General features: G+C 42.2%; 1 protein-coding gene across 5 annotated transcripts in view; it reads right to left on the reverse strand.

The window, feature by feature from the left end:
- The window catches only part of SFMBT1 (Scm like with four mbt domains 1), an 88,950-nt gene that overhangs the window by 17,800 nt on the left and 46,207 nt on the right, over positions 1–24,943 (reverse strand). For all 5 annotated transcript variants that reach the window (XM_032698954.1, XM_032698950.1, XM_032698951.1 and 2 more), the window contains 9 exons: positions 19,712–19,879; positions 13,312–13,406; positions 8,371–8,611; positions 7,840–7,928; positions 6,727–6,973; positions 5,722–5,819; positions 4,748–4,849; positions 3,692–3,842; positions 1,494–1,576 (listed from right to left, as the gene is read on the reverse strand). In XM_032698954.1, coding sequence (XP_032554845.1) covers positions 1,494–1,576; positions 3,692–3,842; positions 4,748–4,849; positions 5,722–5,819; positions 6,727–6,973; positions 7,840–7,928; positions 8,371–8,611; positions 13,312–13,406; positions 19,712–19,739 — 1,134 coding nt within the window. In that variant the 5' untranslated portion in view covers positions 19,740–19,879. The remainder of the gene's footprint in view (positions 1–1,493; positions 1,577–3,691; positions 3,843–4,747; positions 4,850–5,721; positions 5,820–6,726; positions 6,974–7,839; positions 7,929–8,370; positions 8,612–13,311; positions 13,407–19,711; positions 19,880–24,943) is intronic.

Genomic DNA, 24,943 nt, shown 5'->3' on the forward strand with positions numbered 1-24,943 from the left:
CAAATGAGTTCTGGCAGACAGCATAGGAAGCTTTCTTTTAATTTTAAATTTTTTTGATAAGTAGGATCTTACTTTATTCACCAACTTAGTTCACATTTATTAAAAAAAAAAATCCCCCAAACGTAGGAATGGATGTTTATCCAGCTCTGAAGCTCCTGAATTAAAGATAAGAAGTAGCAGCCAGACAGAGGACTCTTCCTCCCAGAGCCACTCTGCAACATAATTACAGGATCAATACATTATGAATTCTGGAACTAGCCTACAGTGATCAACTCTTCTCAGAAAGGGATAATAAATTCAATGACCTGTTCTAAGATGCCACAGCTTACAAGACAGAACAAGGGCAACAAGAATTCATAGCCAGCAACACCCTCTTCAAAAAATGGTAATTATTCATTTTAATTTCTCCCCTAAGCACTGCAATAGCCCAAGTATTGTAAATGGAACTGGAAAGCAGGTGTTTATAGAACCCTTTTCTGCTTGACAAGGTATTGTGCTTTGGGAGACAGCAATACTGTCACTGAACCAACAAAAGCCCAAAATGTTGCAAGTCCTTCAGGCACTGATTAATGTAAAATGATTATCTGGTACTAATTTAAGATGACTTGGTATTGATCAATACAATGGAATTAATTTTTCAAGCTGAAAGGATGGAAGATTGAAAGAGCACACTAAATAAATGAAAATAAAGTCTATTGAAAGGCCCTGTTTCCACAATTACAGGAGTGCCAACAACTGATGCTGTTCTGTGACTCTTCCACAGGCTCTTGCACATTTCAATTTCACAAAACAAACATTTATTTTCAATCTGCATTATCGCAACTGAAACATTTGGTCCACTGCTTCCTTATGCAGGGAACTGGCATGCACCTTCAGTTCACATACATTTATACTCTCTTATCTCTTCTGTTTCCTGAGCTATCCCAGGTAAGGTGTTAAGGCACTCAAATGTGTCCAGAGGAGGGCAACAAGGCTGGTGAAAGGGCTGAAGGAATGTCCTGTGAGGAGCAGCTCAGGGTTCTGTGTCTGTCCAACTTGGAGAAAAGGAGGCTGAGGAGTGACCTCATTGCTCCCTGCAGCTTCCAGAGGAGGGGAAGAGGAGAGGGAAGTGCTGATCTCCAGTGACAGGACATGTGGGAATGGTTCAAAGCTGTGTCAGGGGAGGTTCAGACATGACATCTGGCAGCATTTCTTTACTGAGAGGGTGGTCAAACACTGGAACAAGCTTCCCAGAGAGGTGGTCCATGCTCCATCCCTGCCAGTGTTTAAGAGGCATTTGGACAACACCCTTTAACAACACGCTTTAACTTTTGGTCAGCCCTGAAGAGAGTCAGGCTGTTGGACTGGATGGTCATTGTAGGTCCCTTTCAACTGAAATAGTCTATGTTACTTGGAAGGGCAATTTAAGTCAAAAACATGGAAAAGTTTCTTCTCTCTGGAATCAAGAGTGTCATTCACATAACACAAGAGATTTTTCTGGAAGAGAACCTTACCGAGGGGAAGCAGCTCTGGGGAGCGGCCTCAGCACCGCACTGTTTGAGGTAGTCTGCCCAGTCGAAGTCCTGCCCGGGGTAACCTAGGAGAAGGAAAAGCCAAGGGGTTAGAGTTTAACAGCCTGAGACTCCATTCAAACTGACATGAAATACAGAACACTGAGATCTGTTCGGGCCACTCAGGTTTGTCAGCTGACTACAGCTTCCTCAGCCACCTGAGGGCAGCCACAGCAACCTGAACCGTGAATAAAGTACATCTGCTAAGCAGACAAGGGCAGCAATTCAAGCATGGGGAAGCACTCACCCTTTTTTTACAGGGTACAGATGAAATTCAGGAAAGATTTCTGCAATTGCTGTTGTGTCAGCTCTGAAACTAAACTTTTCTTTAAAACAGAGTAGTCAAAATGTGCACAATATCAACATACTACTCTCTCAAAGATGTGCCGAACACTAAGTCATTAAAGAGAGCAGTCAGATGTGCCAAGAGGCTCATCAGGTTTGCCAACAGCTGTAGATCTGCACTTATGTTTGAAGGGAAGACTCTTAACAAGGAGGTCAACAGGAGACATAGCATCCTTCCAAGAAAAATTATCCTCTTCTTGGGGGAAATATTTGGCTTCCCTGTGATCTAATACAAGCAAATAACTGAAGGGAAGAGGGAGCAGAAGTGTGCTGCCATGTCAGTTTGAGGCTGGCAGTAAATCAGCAAGTACACAAGTGCTGCAGTTATTCCACTCCCCTACAAGGGACACCTGTGACAATGGTTTAAGCAATCCAACAAAATCTCAAACCCAGTCTAAGAATACAGCACTAACATGACAAACTAAACACACAAAGTTCAACTGTGCCATGTCTACACATATTTTAAATATGTGGGATGGTGACTCAACCACTGCCTTGGGCAGCCTGTTCCAATCTGTGACAACTCTTTCTGTCAAGAAGTTTTTCCTAATATTCAACCTAAACCTCCCCTGGCACAACTTGAGGCTATTTCTTCTCATCCTGTCACTTGTTACCTGGGAAAAGAGACCGACGCCCAGCTGGCTACAACATCCTTCTTACAGGTAGTTGTAGAGAGCAAGAAGATCCCCCCTGAGCCTCCTTTTCTCCAGGCTGAGCACTCTCAGCCCCTCCTTGCAGGACTTGTGCTCCAGACCCTACCCCAGCTCTGTTCCCTTCTCTGGACACACTCCAACATCTCAATGTCTTTCTTGTAGTGAGGCCCAAAACTGAACACAGGATTTGAGGTGTGGCCTCACCAGTCCAACCTAAACTATTCTGTGACTTTTACCCCCTCAGAGAGGGCTGAACCACAGAAGGATCTATTTATTTTTCTCAGTTTTATCAGTCCCAGTAGGGCTCTTGAGACCTCACGCAATTCAGAACGCCCCCCATGTGCAAGGGACTACAAGAACAGGAACTTAAAATCTTCGTCAGCTCCAGTCACATGCCTACAAAGGGAGATTTCATTTTTCACATGCAAAATTCTGGGTAATGCTGGTCAAGCAAAGCCACTTCTTGTATTTTTTCCTACCTGAAAGGCAGGAAACAAACATCCTGTGGTTGTTGTTCCTCTGATGTAAGGAGCAACTAAAACAAAACATTCTGAATTCTGAGATGGTGAATCAGAGAACTGACTCCCTGATTTTACAATACCATTGACATTTCCACTTTGAGAAAACGAATAAATATTTCAGCAGCTGAGGAACACTCCCCTATTCCCTTATGTCCCGAAGCAATGTTTCAGCAATCTGCTACAGTGCCTGATAGGTCCTTGATAAAAAAATAGTTCATTAACTTCTAAGTGATAAGATATCCTAAAAATATTATAAAATAATTATAACAATGTTTCATTCTGACCAGAAGCAAAAATCCAACGCAAAGACTACAGGCTTCTGATATCATGTTAATTAAGGTTGAAACCAACATTTTTTTCAGCCCTGGAACACACACCCCACTCGTTCCAGTGTTCAGGTTTTTATGCACGACCAGCATTCCCCAGCCTCTCTCATCTTCCCAAATCCAGGCTTAGACCCAGGGAACATCAGTTTCACTAACTCAAAGCTCCTGTTTGTCAGACTCTGATCTTTCTTGTTCTACTACATGTAACTGTGTTGCAGAAGTGCTGTCCTAAACAGAGCAGTGGGGACCTGCTCCCTTCGGAGCGGGGTGAGCACCACAGGGCTGCACAGACTTACCTGGGGGGGGACTGAGGTTCAGGCCATTCTTCAGGCTCCACTGCACTGGGAAAATCCCGGCACTGTTGACATGACAAACGTAGGACTGGCTGCTGGGATGGTCTGGTCTCAGGTCATCAATTTCTATCATGAAATATTTGTCATTGAACACCTGGAGTCAGGCAAAAGAGAACCACGGGGTCTGGTGAGTAGCAGGTTCTGTTCTACTGCTCCCCCTCCCTCATTTTGTTAACTTTAGTAAACAGTAATATTGTATGATACTAACTCTTTATCTTGAAATACTGTGAGGATTAAAAAAATTAAAGGAGAATCTATGGGATTTATAAACCAGTGGTTTCCTCTGCATTATCCAAAAAAGTTAACAAATATAAATAATAAAAGTTAATGCATAAGCACTTTAAAAATTAGGTGATCAAGCACTACATGAAATTTTCTCATGAAAAATGCAGAGGAACTAGTGTCTGTGGTCTTCTTACTATTCTATAATAACAAACTGCTTATTTCAACAAGGCTGTGTCCTAGGATGGACTGTCACAAGTAAACCCACTCCACTGCTGATGTAAACAGAAGCAGGGTAAGCAAATAGCAAGAAAAGTAAAACCTGATTATGTTGGGAGAGTTTTCATTTCAACTTTTAAATCTGGTCATCTAAATGTCATAGGTACATAGTAATGACAAAATGTCATATCTACATAGCAATGACACAACTTTTGCACAAAAAAAAAAGATCAAAAATCTATCTTCAACTGGATTCTCAGATTATAAGAGATTACATCAATTTTAAAAACCTGGGTTCAACAATTCTAGTAATTTGATCTTTTAAGTTTGTATCTTTATGGAACTTTTCCCCTCTATTCAAATGCAATGGCTTCACCATCAGCAGTTAAGATGCTTTATCATGGCAGCCTGTCCCCTGAGGGAGACATACAAAATACTTCATTTGGAAACTAGTTCAAGATTTTAAGATAATCAGTTAATGAGAATTCCCTGAGCATTTAAGAACAGAAGTTGGAGTAGTATTGAATCTTAGCAGGACTAGTTTAAGAACGCTGGTACCTTAAGAACTGTAGCAGGAGAGATTACAAAAGGAGCCATTGGATCCACAGCTTCCAACTTCATGCCTTCAGAGAATGAATGCACTCCAATCACAGGTTTATCCTGAAAAATGAGGTGTCAGTGTGATTACCTGCCTTTCTACATCAAAAGAGAGACATACCTTGCATAAATCAGCTGAAGAGGATGACTTAAGTTTTTATTAGCTCATTCTAAGAAATCAACCTGTTGGAATAGCAGCAACTCCCCAGGTGAAAAGGCCAACAATGCCCTCTGAGACTGACAGTCTTCAGTGAGTTTTAGGAAATTGAGGTCCTGCCATTTCCTCCTCTGACATTCTCCACACAGAAACAAGATTTGACAATACAAGGTGGTCTGGTAAGTCAATAGAAATGTTCTGGGGTTTGTTCCTCTAAATTTTAGCACTCCTCTAACCACTCATGAGCTACACTAAATGAGAACTATACAGCCTCAGCTTTCAGTCTAACAAAAACTTGCAGAACAGGGCTCCTTCTTCAGAATTATGTATACCCTGCTCTATGTATGACTCAATAAATTCAAGAGCAGCAGCACCTCCTCTTCTATTCTGTTTAGAGGTAAGAACTAAATTTACATTCCTATTTCTCAAAATATGTTAAGATTTTTTTTTATTATTATTATAAACAATTAGAGAGACTGTTGTAATCCAACAATCTGTAGTGTCCTCCAGAAGGACACTAATCTGCAAGACCAAAGTGGGCAAACAACTGGAGATGCCTTTATAAAGCATCAGAATTGTAATGTGTCTAACTTACCAAGAATTGATAGTAGTATGATTATTTTTCATTATCCTTACATTTTTAAACTAGAGGGAGAAAGGAAATAAATTTTAAAAACTAACAAAACAAAACAGGGAAAGAATTTTAAGTGACTGACTTCCCTGAAGTGTTTCTTAGAAATACAACATTTTCATGGTATTATCCACAGCATTAAACTACCTTAAAAAGATCTGTAGGAACAGATGACTCCTCCTCCTCCTCTTTCACCTTCTTCAAGATCTCTTGCCAATCTGCTTCACTCCTCAAGGACCTAATGGCTTGAGGAAAGAGAGAGGGAAAGAATGAATAAAGTCACCTTCCTTCCTCTTTTCCTTCAGACACAGAGCAATAAAGCCAAGAGTTTGATTTGTGCTCCTCTAACTGCTAAATTCTTATCTGTTCAGAACCTGTGCAAATGCCTTCCTTCTCAAAAATGTTCTGTTTTCTTCAACATTTGCCTTTTTATGAAGAGGAACTGAACAAGCATCACTGTATCACCCATACACTGCCCAGTCTGCTTTTTCTGAGAGAACAGAGATCACATCAACACCAAGGAAAACTTCTGGAGAAACATATGACCAGAAAACAAATCCCCAGCTGGATAATCCAGCTGGTTTTACGCTTAAGCAAGCAGAAGGTTCAAGAAATGTTCCACAAGCCTGTTCCAGATGTATAAGTTACTCCTTTAGCATCTGCAATTACAGGCCACACACCTCTGACAGAAGAGAAACTACTCATAGCAGTGCCATCATGCACAAAAGATCCCTGGGAGTGTCTCTAAATTAACCCAGTGGACTTGAGGGTCACAACTGCAAAAGCTCCTGTTGAGCAGCACTTCAAAACCTTAAGACTTTCTCACCCCCAGGAATACAAACCTAATAAAATTAACAGTGAAGGCAATCCCTTCCTCAGTTCCTCCCTTTCCACAAACAGGTGGAAAGTTTTGACAGGCAAAAGCCATTTAGCACCTTCTGAATGAGTGGGTGAAAAGTCTTGAAGGATTATTTTTTTTTTCCACTTACATTTTATTAGGTACAATACCTGTCAGATCCCACAGTGATTATGTGACCACCATGTGCACCCAGAGGGCAGATTCAGAGCACTAAAGCAGCACGTAGCCTTCTCTACCCTCTGATCATCAAATAAAATATGCTAATATACAAAAAAATAGATGTTTTGAAGTACCTAGAGGTGGTTGCAGGCTATATCCATGCTGGGCTGCCCAACCCACTTGGTGAAGGAAAGGGTCCAAGTAGAACAGCCACTGGTCAAATTTGTCAGAATCCTCCAGTCCTTCATATCTCAGCTTCAGTCTCCCCCCAACATTTTCTACCACGGTGACTATCCAGGCTTCCAGGGAATCCCGGATGTTTTGCAGTTCTAGTCGGGAGCCTGGTGCAATGAGATCCAATGGATTTTTCCCTCTGTGAAGCTACAAAAAGAATACAATTATTCTGCACAACAGAACAAAACGAAGCCCATACTTCCACCTCTTTACACATTTCTTTTTTTTCATAAATAAAGCATGAAAACAGAAGAAATACATGTCTCTTACTAACACGAGACAGAAACGACAATGTTCAGAATCACTGCTGTTTGCATCAGAGCTTCCTCACTGCCTGTGGATGCAGTCACACATTTCACTTACATCCTCATTATCACTGTCAGAGGCATTATCACTTATGTATTCAAGGTTCGAAGGAAACATGTATAACCTCTTTCTAAAACTGAGTCATCCAGCTACAAAGATGACTAGACAGAAACACAGCAAGACAGAAATGTTAGCTGGAATGAAGATGTCAGTGGCATTTTCAAGAAACCATTACGTTCTGCATTTCATAACTGTGAGGTGCAAATATTGTTAAAGTGCAGAGGAGGGGATAAAAATTTGGTTCTTCACTAGCAAAGATGCAATATTTAAGTAAAACAATAACCTGCCCATTAGTAAAAAACCCAAACAAAACAAAACAATCTGAAGTGAAAGGAGTCAACTGAGAAAGGGGGCAACATGGAGGAGCAGAACTGGAGGAAGACTGAAACCTAGGGGAGTTGAAGATCTTTCTTTTGATAGGATTAAGGAAGAGCCCAAACCTGCAGCAACAGATATGTTTCAGGGCAACACTAGCAAAAATAAATAGTCTAAATAAGAAACACTAGAGAGTGGAACGCTATGGTCAGCAGCACATTACAATGCTCCCTAAACTTAAACAGGGAACTGACAATCCAAATAGTGGTTCCCCTAATGAAGAAGGGGAAGGCCAGGACAAAGACCAAGATGCAGCACATTGCAGGACTCACCCCCTCGAGCAGGTTGGCAGGAGCACTGCACGCTCCCTTCAGCACCCGCTGAAGGAACTCCTCCTGGTCAGGTATCTTGTCCTTGATACCTAAGTGAGAAGTGAAGAAAAAAAGACTGTGATTCTTCTTGCCAGATAAAGATTATTCAGACACGAGATGTTATCATACCCTTGTGCTGCCTAATTCAGAAGAATTTGTGATGCACCAGTAACATCTTAAAAAAAGAAAAAACAACATTTTTAAAGGAAATGGCAAAGCAGTAGATTTTGGTGGGTGATAATTAAGATAACCACAAGTCTCTGTAAGAATTAGTTCTGAAAGTTCTGAAATTAACCTAACTCCTCTCTGGTGAAGGAGCAATCTCTAATGTAAGCCATGGGATGTCAGGAAAACACGGCAGATAACGTCAGCTTGTCCCCACAACACCACCACCCGCACACACCAGCAGCCCTGCAGGTTGCCTGCCAGGCTGCCACAGGACAACAGCACACTTTTGTATGTACCCCCCACTTCTGCACACAGAGCTGATACCTTCAGGCACTTTGAGGATCTTCTTGTTCTGCTCACACCAGCCGATGGGGTGCAAATCAGCCGTCAGGATGTCGCACCAGAAGTCGGCCTTGCGGTCCTCCCCGTACCCATCGTAGCGCAGCAGCAGCAGCTGCCCACAGGTAGTGATGATGGTGGCTACCCAGTAGGTGTTCTGGTCAGACTTGACAGCGACTTCCAGCTTCATTCCAGGGGCAAAACCATTCTGCAAACTTGTATCCACCTGAAGAGGAAGATCATCACATCTGAGCACCTCCCAGAGACTTCGTTGAACAACAGGGGGAACAGTTTAGACACGTTCACTAGCAAAAAACCTCATGGCAAATTCCATCCAGTGTCTTCAGAGAAACAACTTCATCACATTATGGGATCCAAATTGGAATGAACAGAATCATCCTTCATGAAATCTTCTTTGCATTTCAGAGTATCTTTTCAACCTTAAATCAATACCTTGCCATTCATGTTCCTGCCCTGAACAATACCTCCCTCATCACTGAAAGCCTTTCCTGCTCAAAGCTGGACTGTCAAGCTCAGCAAAACTAAAGGCCCAACTCAGGATCATGACTTTGACTTGTTATGTTAAACTGTGGCTTTCAAGGTCTTTGGACAAAGAGCCTGTTTAAAGTACCTACACATGCTTTAGGTAACAATATCAGCATCCCTTTCACCGAGCTCCTCTAAGAACTCACAAACTGCAGAATAAGGACTTTTAATGTCTCTATCCAAGAACCTAAATAATTCTGTACCTAGCATTGCTCCATAAATTGCATGGAACATAATCAGTATCTTGAGTTAACTCATGCTTTGACACAGTAAAGCACCAAATGCTGTGAGTGCTCTGTGTGTACGTGGGTGTGCTGTGGGCAGGTGAGGAATCTGACTGCACAGTACTGACACTGAGATGTGACCTTAAAAAGAGAAGGCAAAACAATAAGTTTCTCATATCCCTACCTTCTCTTAGCTCAAACAATCCTCAAAGAGCAGAAAGAGCCTCTTCTGCTCTCACTGTAGTCCAGGGCCTCAGTCCTAATTAAAACTCTGACATGTCAATCCCCTCTTCTCAGCTGACTGTAACTGGTGTTTTCTTTCTTAAGTGGTCCCAAGTTCCATTTCCTCTTTGAATCAACGGCAAGAAAGGCTTTCAGTATGATGCAAATGGAGTAGACACTTTCTGGGGTATTTATTCCCAGTTCTGCACTGACAGTTCAGTAACTGCCATAGCTATTACAGTCTCATCAGCCAGCACGTACTGGTTTGCTAAAAATAAAACTAAGAGAACCACATCAGAAAGAAAAGCATATGCCTCTGTTAACTGTTCACATCCTTCAGGTTAATATCCTTCACTTAGAGACACCTCTTCTTGAAAACATAATCAGCAGGCTCCAATACCTGCAGGCATCCTGAAGTGGTATTATAGAGGGTGACTCTTAAAAAAGACAGTTGGCTTGCTGAAGAGACATTCCCAAAGACTTCGTATTCTGGTTCCCAAGGGAAAAGCCTTGAGCTCGACAGAGTGTGAGGAATTGGGCAATCTGTGCAGCTCTCTATACCCGACCTTTCAGCAAAGCCTCACGGCAGAGAGAGCTGCAATCAAGGAACCCAAGAGCAGCAGAAGGAGCTTCCCCTGCAGCCAGGTGCGCTTTCCTAACGCCGGCAGGGATGTTCCCTTGGGATTACAGCGCAGACCGAGCAGCTGTTCGCGCCCTCTCCTGGACACTGCTGAGCAGTTCAAAGCACAACACTCGGTTTCTCCAGGCGGGCTGAGGGACCAGGGCAGGCTGGGAACCTCCAGACGATTTTCTTTGGAGCAGTGGGTCGGAGAGGGCAGCCTGTTGCTGCACACACGGCAGGCTGAGATGGCCAGGAGCGCTCAGTGACTGCACTGCCCAGGTAGCTCCCACCACTCCTTCCTAGAAGGTCCTGTCCCCCCATCTGTGCCACGGCACAGGTCAGAGCTGGGGGTCCAGCTCAGCTCAGGAGAGTGATAAAGAACAGACACAAAGTACTAAGAGCATGCAAGAACACACAGCAAATAAATGTGTTCAGACGATGCTGAACCCCAGGTTATTTTTAATACATGTTTACACACGTATAGAAGTAGCAGAGAGGAATCAAAATAGAGCATTCAACAATTCTAGACAAAGTGTAGACTTAGGGGGGATGACAACATTGGCATCCAGTGCAGCTCTAGGTTTTTGCTAAGTTCTTTCTTCTGCTACACTGTAGGTAAAACAGTCACTTTGATCTCAGTATTGTTCAATTTTGAAAATGCTAACAAATTAAACATTAGAACATGCTTAATTTGAGAAGTAGCTTACATTTTCCAATGCATCTTGCTTATAGCAAGGCAAAACTCTGAGAATTAATATAAACAAAATATAAAAGGTCTTCTCTCTCATCTAGCTTTGCTAACACTGGCTATGTAACAATAGGTTACATTTTCCTAATCTGAACATGTACTCTCTCCCTCAACGCAGGTCAGGTATTTCTCACTTGCTACTCATAATGGGAAATCACAGTCTCACTGCTTCAGTATTTAAAAAGAACCAAACAAAAACCTTAAGATTCCATCTAAAATGTATTTATATTAATTAATTAATTTGTTATACACGTTCATTTGCTCTTGTGCCAAGACTATTCTTCAGCTTAGATTTTTCCACCCTGCTTTGTTGAGAGTACAAAAGTATTTCCTTCTTACCTGTCCTGACAGTGGATCATTAAATATGTCATTCTTCAAGTCAAGCAACTCACACCACAGATTTCAACTAGAGGGACCACCAGTCACTGGCACAGACACATCAGTGCCTGTATGCTCTCCACTGGAAATCACTCACCTAATGCACCCAGGAATCACCCTAACCTTTTCTTAGGGCTTTGTCACACAGACAAGCTGTCACTCTCCACTGGGAGGCAGTGAGACTCTCCTCCTCTACCTTTTCCAACACCTTACCTTCTAATGGACAGCAGAAACCCTGAGCATGTGACCCTGCACTCCTGCATTTCTATTAACAGCACGATCCTGGTGATGTGACACTGATGTAAATACACTCCTCCCTCTGCTTGTCAATTCACTGTCAGCACTGACTCCTCAAAATTTTATGCCAAGCTTATTACAGAGAACATCAACACTGGTGTCTGGACAAATTCTAAGGAACTCTGCTAACAAATGCCTGATAGTTCTGTTTCTGAACACGCAGGAAGCTATTTCCATGCTCACTGATGACCCCTTGCAGCAGTCCTGGTCCCCCAAGCCCCCAGGGCAGCAGGACAGGGCTGGGCTTTGCCCACACCTGCTCACTAAACCACTCTCCAGCACAACGTTACCTGCACCAGCAAAACTGCCCTGTGGTCCTCACATGTAGGGACTAATAACAATTATAAATGGGGATTTTTTAAAGCTAATTGTATTTTTACCAAGCATGGCCACAGCCAGCAGACCTGTGACGTGACACAGCTGGGCTGGCGCAGGGGTTGCGAGTCTTTCAAAGCCTGTCTCTTGCTAATTAACAAAATGCAGCTATAATATTAATTCAGTTGGCCACCACTGTAAAGTTGGCATTACAATTAATTCTATCATGTCCAAGTTATGACAGCAGGCTTCCTTAACAGAGATCCTGTCAGGTGAATCACATCAGAGAACAGACCACTCCTCACACTCCTGCAAAATGCCCTTGCTCTGGTTCTACTCTGGGCCCTCAGCGTGGACACCACCACTCTGAGTAAGCCCTCTCTTGCCACAGCCTCAGTACACTAAGGAAGAACAAAGCAAGCAGAGGCCCCTTCCCTTCAGAAATGAGATACCTGAATGTTTATTTTGAAAAAAAAAAAACAACGAAAACCTTACAATTACATCCCACTCTACAGAAGAGCTTCTGTGAAGCCTGTGCTTACTCTGCATCTTCACTACTAACACAACTGCATATTTGAATGGATTGTTTAATGTTTTGCACTTCTGCAGGTCACCTTTGGATTCCTGTAATCCTTCATGAACAGATCTCAGTCTGCTTTCCCCCTGATTTAAGTTTCCAATACAGAAAGTCATGATACTGCATCCTAAGCCTGAGCACCATGGGATGCTTTCCAAGAAGTGTGTCACACAAAAGTCACTACCCTCACTGACATGGTAAAAGACCCACAGGCAATCTTTGAAAGACTATTAAACAGTAACTTTAGTAAAGAACTGGATAAGGATACAGGCTGGCAGTCTGGAAGGTGTTTTAATTGTTGGAAGAGAACCAACAGGTTTGGACACCAGCCCTGTAGAGCTCACCTTCACTGATGACCCAGTACAAGCAGGCAGATTTCACATTCAGATCCCACCCAATGGGACAGGGTGTTCCAGGATTCTACCATCAAACATTTGATTAAAGATGTCTAAGGGCAAAGACAAGGGCTTATCAAGACTTCATCCTATCCATTAAGTCTGTGATCAACAATTATCCTAATCAGTTTTCTAACTACTACAGCCAAGTATTTGGCAGAGCTATTATTTTCTCCTTGAGATCCACCATTAAAAACTTCTTTGAGAGTACATTTGAATTCTGCTGTTCAAGAACTATTCTGCCACCAGCTTTTCTACAGCAAGTCCTCCATAGCAGCTGTCCAGTAGCACCACAAGGAGAAAGAGACTGGCTATTCTGAGCTTCTTGAGAAAAATCAAGCTTATCCTCCGGTGCAGAAAAGACTAAGAGCTCCTGAACTTTCAGCACTTGTGGATGGGGTTACCCTGTACTACATACAGAGAGGAAATGAGAAACAATAATAAAAAGGTTAAATTTCTCATTTCTCTTTACTCTAAGAAACATGATTTTAGTTAGTCTCCCAGATTTGAAAGCATCAGCATATTCAAAGAAACCCTAAACATTCAGCATATCAAAAAACCAATGCAGGACATGATAAGCAAACACACACTCTCTTACTCACATGTTTGAAAGATCCATGGGGGGCTGCAGTTGCTCCTGTGTCTTCTAGATACTCATCCCAATTGAATTCCATTTCATCCACACTGGAACCAGCATCTGAAAGAGAAGCCAAACACCTCTAATTTAGCAACCTGTTGGCTTAAGTTTTAGGCTACTACAAACCACAGCAAAGCCTGCTTCAATTCCAAATGACTGAGTACACAAGTGTGTGTCAGTTATACATTTCAACACACAGACAACACAATCTGGCCTTTCTTTGTATGTGAACAGCACTCTTAAGTTGGACCTGGTCTGAAAAGCAGTGAAATCCTGGGTTTTGGTTAAGCACAGATTGCTTACAGTTTGTGAGGGGAGAACACAGGCAGAAGAGCTCTGTGTTTGTATCAACAAATATCAGAGACTCAAAACTTTGGGCACGTTGGACGGTTAGTGTATTAAATTAAAAACCATCCAGGAAACAGCAATACCAATAGTAAGAGATCCGAAAAGAAATACTAAAAAAAAAAATTTGAAATATCACTGTCCTCTTTTCTAAGTTAGATAGTATGCATTTAGATGTTCCAAAGCATCAAAAACAGAGAGAGGGACTGAGGGTAGTTCTAAAGAAAACAGCTTGAGACATAACTGAAACCAAGGCCACTCAGATTAGTCACATTAAAAAGCCCAGCTCATAAGGTTGTAATAGTTTCTTTAGACCAAGAAAATCTCATTTCAGGATGCATTTAAACCATAAATGTGCTAAAACCACTCAAACCACAGTTCAAAACTCACTCAGGCTGTTAGGGAAGCAAACACCTGGAGTGAGCCACGCTACAAATTAGTCAGATTTCCTACTATTATTGTCAAGCCTCTCCTCTAGCCCCAGTCTCCCCTCCAGTTCTTGGCTCACCTCCTCACTCCCTTTCTATTCTCATTTTTTCCAACGTGTAACTCACTCTGCTGAAAAGATGCCAAACCAGCAGAGGTTGGATTTCAGGTCCCCTGTTTTATTCAGCATGGAGCCACACTACATTTTTCCTGCAGGCACACAGTGGGATGACCAGGGAGGGTCCCACCTCATGTAATCATAATTTTTAACCTCAGCACACAAACTAAAGCTTCAGGTTCAGCAGCAGAACGGGATGGCAGTGACGTGACACCAAAGCAGAGCTTTCATCTTCACTTTCAGACTGATTCCACCATCTGCACCATAGTTGTCTTTATGAATGAACAAGGGAGCTTTTCCTCTCTCAGTACCAGGAAACCTGATACCTTGTTTATATTTGAAAACAGAGAAATCTCTGTGTATCACAAGCCCGAGGAGAGCTCAGCACAGGTTACAGGACACCAACACTTCCTACACTCTGAGTCTTCTTTAGGACAGGCAGTAAACTGTTCTTTCCAGGAGTAGTAGCTTGAGTAGGAAACATTACACATCAAAAAAAAAAAAAGAATGAAGTACTGCTACATGCCCTTATCAGACCCCTGGATGTGCTGACAACCTGCTAAGTATGCTCCAGGACAGTTCCTAGTCTGCCAATAGAAAGAGGCAAATATTTGCCCAAAAGTCTGAGATATGTTAAACAGACTAAAAAAAACTAAAAGTCTTGAGTGTAAGTAGGTTCAATCCATCTTCAGACTGATGGTTAAGCTCATCTTTGACTTCTCACTGTAACTCTAGGAGTTATCATTTCCCAAAACTCAGAAATGTATATTCAGTTAGCTGTTGTCTGCTGATGACAGTATCTATTTTAAAAGAGGCTCTTATCTCTCCCAAACCCAACTTCTGTTGTTTTTAACCAACCACAGCTGGTTATATTGGCCTTTCATAAGCCTCAGAGCTCAAAAGATTCAGAGTTTAAATATGACCATCACTTTTAAGGGATAATTTTTAATTTACTGAAGGAAGAAATGACCTGGAGAAATAAATAAGGAGTTTTATTTAGAAAACTTTTGAGGGAGTTAAAGAGGCTAATGCACAGACCACAGCTGTTTGCAAATTAGGTTGAAGCTGATCAAAGCTTTGGCTGCAAGTCATTCTAAGAAAAATATAAGTTCATTGCAAAATGTTGTTAAAACAGATTAAGATTTCTTAACTCATTTAAAGAGAATTTTATTTTAATATGACCATAAAAATGCTTAAGTTCACAGCTCCAGAACCAAAGTGGGAACAAACATCAGCTTGGACACAACATATACGGGTCAGTCAAGACCTGGAGCAAATTCTGTCTCATTTTCCTCCTGACCAGAGAAAGTCAGCTCGTCTCTTCCCACCAAAAACCACAGCAGCAACAGCCCTGCTCTCCTCCAGCCCCAAACAGCACTGCCTGCACCATCCAACACACTCCTGTTTTAGGGAAACAAAGCAACGGGGCTGCTCTGTGCTTTTGAACCAGTTTGAAATCCAGCAGCTCCATCTGGGAATACCACACGGACCTCGAAGCTTTCCCAAGCCTTGCAGCACCAAGTCTTCAATGCCCGTTATCATCAGATAACTGGCTGAGGGGCAGTTAAGCTCCTTAAATGAGCCACAGGTCACTTCACACACTGAAAGGGTCAATTAGTAACTTCTGTTGCCACTTAATTGCTACAAGGAGCTCCAAGGAAAGCCAGTTTGCCTGCTGCTCCAGCGACCCTTTGCCTTTAACTACCACTGAAACCATTCCCAACTGGATCAGTTACTGCAGGTCCTTTGGCATTCCACTCATCCATGATTTCTGCAGCCTGTGTGTTCTATATCCAAACGAGCCCGAGAAGGGCTCGGATTGCTCTGTACAGTACAGTGCCCAAATCTCACCAGCACACCCAAAAGCTCACTTTAAACACATTTTTCATGGGAAAAACAAACCAAAAAACCCCCAACCAAACCAACCAAAAATTATCACAAATCGCTGTCCAATGGTCACTGCAAACTTAATACTTTTCCTGCTTTATTTTAGGCAGTTTCCCTGAGTCAGAGGGATTTTTTGAAACTTTTTTTAAAAGCACACACAGCTTTTGCTGTTCATTCATTCATTCATTCATGAAAGTACAACTCAGGTTGTGTTTGCACCTTACTAAGGTTTTACAATTAAATGAGAGAAGGTGATCGGACTCGCCCTTCAAGCACTGAACACGAGGAGTCAGAGATTTCAGGAGCTTTGCTCCCTTTCCAGGGGCTGACACAGCTGAGGGCTGTGCTTAGCTATAGTTTTAACCCAACCATCTGCTGCTTTCACACAGCCCTGCCACAGCATTCCAGGTGATTTAGCACAGCACTTAGAGGAGCAGTGTGGAACAGGAAAAACTCACTGAATAAAGCTCCGAGCAGAAATGCTGTAGGAGGATTCATAGTGAGAGCAGTAAATTAGTTTTTTAATTGTGGTGTTTGGAAGGATTTCATAAACCATGAAAAATCTCAGACATCAAGTCTCTCTTTTTCAACATCTGAATGGAGAAACACCCCAAGAGTGCAGTGAAGGACCATCTCTCTGGTAAGGCTTTCAGAGTCAGAATCCAACCACTTTGCTGGTTTTATTGGCAGGACAAGCAGCAGCAGAGCAGGCCCTGCTTAAATCAAGCCTTTGACCTAATCCATTGGTATTTTTTTGCAAGACCCTCTTGCACAGCTCCAACCTCACAGGTTAGCAGATCCCTGGATACAGAGAGGACCAGTTTAAGGAGGCCACATTCCTGAGGGGCCCCATGTCCCTGTGAAACATCCTGATCAGTCTGAGTTCAAACTACTCAATAAAACCAATAAAATAGCAACAAAAATCAATAAACCACCAGAAATTCTTGCTACTGTGAGAAATCTTACAAATGAATATGACAGATAACAACAAGCAAAAACATATTTAATGCATTTGATTTTAAAGCAAAATTTATTAATCTAATGCTGCAGGGATGTACATATTTATGCTCTTTCTCCCCATATCCTTAATTGCTACAAGTCCTAAACAAATTCAGCTTTCTATTACGTGGAGACATATTTTTCTCTATTAGACAGGATGACTGAGCAGCACATTAGCTCAGTGGCAAAGCACAACTTTGGCAAAGGCAGGGGAAAAAACCAGATGCAATTCCCATTTCTCTGGCATTGCCATACAACTGGTTTTTGTCAGTAAAGCTTTCAAATGGAGCTAATGTTTTCTCCAGCAAATTTGAGAAATGTCCTACGGAGGTTCTGTGGAGAATGGTCACCCACTTTGGAGGTGAGAAAATGCTCTGTAAGAGTATCAGCAGTTTCCTAGGTGGGTACAACACTTTCCATTTATCACTGTTTTTACCAGCATTATTGGGAACACTAACTCTTCCTTTCTGAATTTTATCATGATTCACATCCTGCTGCTCTCTGATACATACAGGAAGAATATGGAATTGTACCATTTGGACACAAGAACGTAAGGAAATATTAAGGAAGGTAGCCCTTAAAATTACCTGAAATGGAAACAGTCTACACCAGGTTGTTTTGATCTTTGGATTTGAGTTTAATTCTCACTGCAAATAACTTTCATGCATCTTTAATGTGATATAGTTGAAGGCTGTCACACTGGACATTTAAGTACATCACACTGAAGTCTGCGAGACCTTCAATTAAGGCTAACCTAAAGGTTTCTCACCCTGAAATGTAGATATATTTCAATCTGATTTTAATAACAGTTAATCTTTTTCATCTATGCCAGCTGCACGGCCATGAATAAATAAAGACAGGTTGGAATTTCGGCAGCTGAGAAAGACTGTGACAAGAATGAAAGTTGTCTCTTCCCCTTGTAGTGTGGAAGAGCATCACAACCAACAACCCTGACCACTGTCTGGGTTCTTGGGAGGCAGAGAGCCTGTAAAACCAGGAAGACAGAGGGGAATCTCCAAAACTGCTACAAATTATCAAGTGGAAAAAATTACATAGGTCAAAGAATAGGAAGGGAATATTCCAGTAGTAGTTTGGACTGGTCTAACTCAAAAGCACTGCAGAAAACAGTATTTGAGGGCACAACAAAACCAATGTGCTTATGCTTACACAGGCATCATTTTCTGTGGACTCTCTGAATGCAGCAAGTAAAGCTCCTGTCAGTTATTGTTTGCTTTTCACAGCCTCCTGTACTCAAACCCGGCACAAAAGGATGCTCAGGAAAATAGCTGTTGAGTAATTTCAAGGCAGTATCAAACCCTTCCTAGCTATTCCAAAAGCATAGAGTGAGAGAGGACTCTGTGTCCTCTGATGCTTTTTGAGGAAGATGGAAAAATGACAATAAAGGCTTCAGCACCAAGGGATCAGCCTGTGAACATACCACTGCTGACCACTTAAACATCTCCTTACTGTTTCTCTCTCTTATGCTCACTGGCAGAAGTCAGCAATTTCCTCTAGCTGAGGAAAAAGGCAGAAAAGTGCCTGAAGACATTCTGTATCCTTGTCCACGATGTCTTTTCTTGCTTATTTGAGGATATAACATTGACAACAAATAAAAATCATAAAGCAGAAGACAGCGTTCTCCTAAAAGCACTTAAAGATTAAACCCACATTTAACATTTCTTCACTAACACTGGCAGCAATTAGATTTCCAAGAAGTAAAGGTGCAAAAACTACCAATAGTGAATTTTGCCATGAGAAGAGCAGCTTGCAGGACAAGTACCAAAGGAAATTAATACTGAGATGAAGTCCTGATCCAATTGTTACAGTTAATGTAAAGCAACTAAAATTTGCTTTACATTAACTGTACCAACACTATAGGCAGGGACCTCCTCACGGACAAGGGACAAACCATGGCAAACAAGACAGAAAAGAATGGATAGTCCCTACCCCCAGAAAGCTGTTAGTATTCCCAGCCATCCCAGACCTGGTGTTTCAAGGTGAACCAAAACCTGAGCTAATTTATCATAATATACCACTCTGCAGCAGGTTAGGGATTGATATCACAAGCCTATCAAAGTGGACACACCAAGGCGCTTCAGAAAAACAGGACAGATTACAATGGCAGTAAACAACTTCAGTTATCTGACTTTTTAAACCAGCAGCACAACCTTGTCAAAAACTTAAGAGCAAGATGAACACAAGGACAGATAAGATAATATTAACCACTTCGACAGACAAATGCCTTAAAATAGTAATATTAAAACCACTGAGCTTTTCATAAACCCATCTCATGGCGGTACCACAAAGAGGAGAGTCACAGCTTCTTAAAAACACAATTACTAACATGGGTGAGATTTTTTTCTTTAAGCCAGTGACACATCCTGCTTTGAAGTAAAGCAATAACAAACATAACCACGACAGCCCCAGGGCCAGAATCTAACCCTGAATCACTGAAATTTGCATCTCTCCCTGTGTACAGTGCACAGCATCAGACACATGCCCAATGGACATTCACTGTCCTCAGCTTTCTTCCATCTTGCTTGCCAAGTTTTTCAGGCTAGTTGGCCAGGGAGCTCAGCTGGACTATTACCTGCATCATACTGCTGTTCTCCATTCATCTCCACAGCAGCCTGGTGGTTGTTTCAAGCAGCCAGAAGCAGGGGAGCCCAAGGCTGTCACTGTTGGGTGGTCATGAGTTGCCTCCCGCCTTCGATCCTACGGGGAGCCAGGACATTCAAGAAGGAATCCTGGAAAACACCTGAAAAGAACAACTGGTAAGAAAATCTTTATGTGATTTTAACTATTCTTAAGATAGAATCATAGAATGGTTTGGGTTGGAAGGGACCTTAAAGCCCATCTCATTCCAAGCCCCTGCCATGGGCAGGGACACCTTCCACTAGACCAGGTTGGCTCAGAGTCCCATCCAACCTGGCCTGGAACACTTCCAGGGATGGGACAGCCACTGGGCAACTTGTGCCAGTGCCTCACCATCCTCACATTTAAGAATTTCTTCCTCATATCCAATTTTCAAACATATTCCTAGGAGCTGTTAAATCACGATTTCATTATGAATGGTAGAAACTGAGGAAGGAGAGGTCTAAAGTGAGCCCACTAGTTCAGTGCACTGGCAGTGAGTGCACTGCAAGTCTTTCCTTACAAAATTCTCCATTAAAGTTGTTTAGTAAACAAAAACCTAGGTTACATGTTTATTTAATAACAACACACTTTGACTGACAACTTTATATAAATCAATGAGATGGGGCATGAAGTGGCCCTAACCCTAAGATTATTAGGTTAAATTCTTGTTAAAAAAAAGAATTTAAAATAGCCTTTGCATTCTTGTTGAATATCTAGGAAGCACCTGTTTTTTTTTGTTTTAAGCAAGGCACCAGAAATAATGTAGAGGACTAAAAATCAGCTTTTAAAAAAACATAGGTGGCACTTCTGAGATAAACACATTTTTAATAACTATGGTTTAAAAAAAGAAAGTCCTACACATCAGAAAAGCCTTTAATTTTGAGTTTTGTATAGCTATACTGTCTATGGAAACTCCATGATAATCCTTAGAGGTGGCATCATTCACACAAAAATAAACAAACTTCAACAGAATTACATATCCTACAGCAGTGCTCAGTAGTGCTCAGTCCTGTAGAAAGTTCTCAAGTACAACCAGAACTACAGCCAACTTCAAAAAATTTCATTACATGTGAAAATAAAATTTTTTTTACAGTAGCAAGAGTTATTATTAAGAGTTCCTATTGAATGGTAGCTTAGTGCCACAAAAATCTACTCTGTAGAAGATATCAATAAGTTTTATTCATTATAGCTCCAGGAATGTGTCTGGAAGGGAACTCAGCTGCCAGTTCCTGTGATATGCTTCTAACCTGCTGCACTCCAGCTCAGAAAGACTGTGCTCAGCATGTAACTGCAAGGTCACAACTGAACTCCCAGTTCAGCTCAGCCTCTCTGGGAAAGTTATGAGAAATGAAGCCCAGGTACCACCCTCTATCAGTGTCCTGTGGTTCCTTACACACTTCCTCCATGCTCTCAGGACAAAGCAGTGCAGGATAAGATAATGCAAGCACATGTTCCCAGCCTATCCTCTCTCAAGACTTTCCTCCTACAGGCAGACTGAGTTTCCATTTTTCCACCTTTTATAAAGTAATGCTGGAAGATGATGTCACTGGCAACCTGCACGATGCTTGGCACACAGGGAAGAACCAACAAAACACTTTAGAATCATATAATCATTAATCAAAATATTTCTTGCTAATGCCCTATCGTAAGTGTATCAGCTGTCACAGTGCTAAGCCAAAACAAAGGCAGCGCTGTGAAAAATGCCAAGCAAAGCACGTAGTCCAACAAATCTGGGGATGTGCCACTGGTTTCTAACAGTGAAGCCCTGGCAAAGTACCCTCAGAATTAATTGCAATTAAGCTATTTTCAGTTCATGGGATTCAGCTCTCAATTAGCGTCTATAACTAAAGCAGGTGATGTAATTATCTTTTTTTTGCAACGTGAAAATATTTAAGACACCCCCTCCCCCCTGAAAAAAACCCCACCACAAAACCATACCCCATACACCAAAGAGGTTGTTGATTTAGAAGATGCCAAATACAGCTCCTGTTGAAGTTGATTGATATTCTACCCAAGTCAAGTTGGGGAGTTATTCAGGATTTCATAAGCAGCTCTGGTGTTTTCTGAACACAAAATTGAGAGTACTTGTAATTAGCCCCCACCAGGGCTGTGCCTACAGTCTGGCACCCCAAAGATTATCTTTTGATAAATCTCGAGGGAAGGGGAGCACAAGTGCTGCTGGAACAGAGCTGATTTGGAAATACTTTGGACTCTTCAGTCTCACTTCTGCATTTCAAATCTCCTTTCAGCACATGAAATATTCAGATGTTAGCAACTGGAGGTAGCATTAAAAACAGTTACAGTTCATTAAAGCCAGATGGCTCACTTGAATATGAAAAGAAATCAAACATAAGTTGGATGTTGAATTAAAGTAAATCAGTTGGTGTCTGAGGCTTACTATTATTTTAAAACAAAGGCATAGGAGACAACGGGGACAGGAGACACCCCTAAGGATTGGGGAAGAAGCTACAGAAAGGACCAAGTTTCAGCAAATTCCTTCATCCCAGGCATCCAGTAAAATCTACTTCAGCCCCCTGTGTCTACTATAGAGAGCTTCACTCTGCCCAAGCAGGCAGGAAACCTGTTGCAGGTCTGCCAGGGCAGGGAAGGGGTTCCTCAGCTCCTGAAAGCTGCAGCTCTGCTTCTGAACACTGAGATAAATCTACTGCTAAAGCAACAAGGAAGGTAAAGGTCCCTTTGGTTTTTTTGGACCATACCCTGGAGGTGGGAATAGAGGGCCTAAATGTCCTCCTGGTCCCTAAGCCCATTCACACATATACCTGTGCTTTTTCACTTCAAGGAAGTACTAATTATGTGTTCCCTAGGAGGGGAGATGGCCCCGTGCACTTCATTCAAAGACTTTTTGTAACAAATCTTTTATTGGAGGATTCACAGCTATGACACAGACAGTGCCCTGTTCAGCACCTCTTCTAATTAGGTCCAGTGTTTGCAGTGGAGATTCTTGTTGTCATTTCAAAGAAATCTATTCAGGACAAAAGCACCCCTCTACTACAGACTCCTGCCTGGAAAAAAAAAATTCAGGAAGAACAATGAGAAGTACAAAGCTGGTAGAGATGAGCACCCAGTAGTAGCAGCAGCAACCCTTTCCCAGCACACACTTACCCAGTGACCCCTTCAGAGAATATTCCCAATGCCTCTTATTTAGGCACACGATCATCATAAAAGCTCTTCTGCAGTTAAGATCTAAAACTCTCATGACAAAATTAGCCGAGAGACTTTTCCTTCACAGAGAAGGGACTGTACCAACACTCCATCCCAGTGGGCCAAATCCTGCTGCTGCACTGACTGAGGCTCCAAACCACAGGGCAGAGATCTCCCCCAGCCTTATTCCTGATGCTGCCACATGTAACCTCAGCTACAACCTGCTGCCAGTCCCAGGTGCTCCCCTGCCCTCTGCTTGTATCAGTACTGCAGAAATCAGCAGTTTCCACAGCCTGCAAAAGACAACTTCCAGCTTATTTTTTAACCTTTTTCCTAACCTAACACACTGCAGTCAATCATGAATACAGGTCTCAGCTGCCCCTTTTGCTACAAGAGAGTGGCTCCAGGGCAGAAGGGGGCACGTTCAAATCAAGATTTGTATGTGACTGGGCACTTGCAGGCCACACACCTTATCAATGTATAAGCAGATCTAAGGTAGCTGAAAGGCAGTTGCACAGGTACTTTACCAGAGGAGAAAAGCCAGGTAGAGAACATCAGCCCTTTGGAAAACACATCTGCACCCTCTCAGAGGACAAAGAGACTCCACCCAGCCTGACTGAGACTCTGCCAACTTGTCACTGATAGAAGAAAGTAAAAAAAATGGAAAGGACCTTCTGGGATGACAACTTAAGTTGAAGTATCCTAAATATCAGTAGAGTTTAGTAAAAAAAAAAAAATTCTATAGCACAACCAGAACTCAATAAACTACTCAGGTAGGAGCCAACTTAATTTTAGGTTCGACTTACAAGTTCATACTTGATTCCTCATAAATGTTTTTGTGTAATCCATTCCAGGTATACTGGTGAGTTTCGTATCACAGCAGTTGGGAGTACTCTTACTTAGTGTTTTCAGCACAAAACAAGTAAGATACAGTGCAAATTTCTCAATCAGAACCAAAATCAACAGTGATAGAGAAAATTAACTTTCACGCTATTCAGTGTGAGTTTCATTCACTCTTTTGTAGCAACGCACTCGCAGTACAGAAACAGCCAAACCCCCACATTAGAGTCAGTACATTTCCTCAAACAGCCACATCCTTTTGGGGGAAAATGTCAGAGATTCTGGCTAAGCACTGCTGCCAACTCGGTGGAAGGATACAGCTGATTACTTGCCACAGCAAATCAGCAACCCCCTCCATCAGGGCACAAGAGCAGATATTTGCCTCCTTTGAAAAAAACCTCACCCTTGAAGTCAGCACTGACAGAGCCAAAAGCAAACAAATATTCAGAACAGCGTTTGGTGTAAGAAATCTTTAGTATCTGTGATGGAACTGTTTCAGATTCACAGATCACCAAGTGTCTGTGTGGTCACTGCTGCTACACTCGGAAAAGCAGCTCACCAAAGCTCCACAAAGCTGCAGGAGCTGTGAGACACCAACACAGGGGCATGGAAGCCACCAAGGCTTTGCCCACCCGAGGATTTCTCAACTCCAGTCACACGGTGCAGGAGCAGGGTAGGCACAAATCCAGTCTCTGTCTGATCTGCCACATGGAATACCACTCTCATTTCTCATGTTTTGCGATTCAACAACCACAGCAATGCTCCTCTTAGGGTCCACTAACTCTTCTTCCTCACCCACAGCACCAGAAGGCCAGTAGACAGCTGTCAAATATCACATTCCAATTATTTTCTTGGGAACCAAAGTGTTGTAGACACCTACATCTATGCCCTTCCCTCTTGCCCCAGCCCCATCATTCTCCCTCCTGCTGGGGCCCTCTGTAGAGGTCCCACTCCTCCAAGAAAGGGTCTCCACACTCCTGTATTTCATGTAAGCTCCTTGTTCCCTAAGCCTTTTAGAGTGAAAATAGGGTTTAAGACCTTTCTTGTAATTTTCTCCTCTCTTATTTACTCACTAACAGCTGGGAGCCTGGATAACACTTTAGATATTTTCTAACTTTCAGCTGCATAAACAAAGTAAGTATTTCACAAGCCTTCCTAGTACCTGACCTTCCATAACCAAAAG

Source organism: Chiroxiphia lanceolata, chromosome 11 (assembly GCF_009829145.1).
Source record: "Chiroxiphia lanceolata isolate bChiLan1 chromosome 11, bChiLan1.pri, whole genome shotgun sequence".
In the NCBI taxonomy this organism is placed as follows: domain Eukaryota; kingdom Metazoa; phylum Chordata; class Aves; order Passeriformes; family Pipridae; genus Chiroxiphia; species Chiroxiphia lanceolata.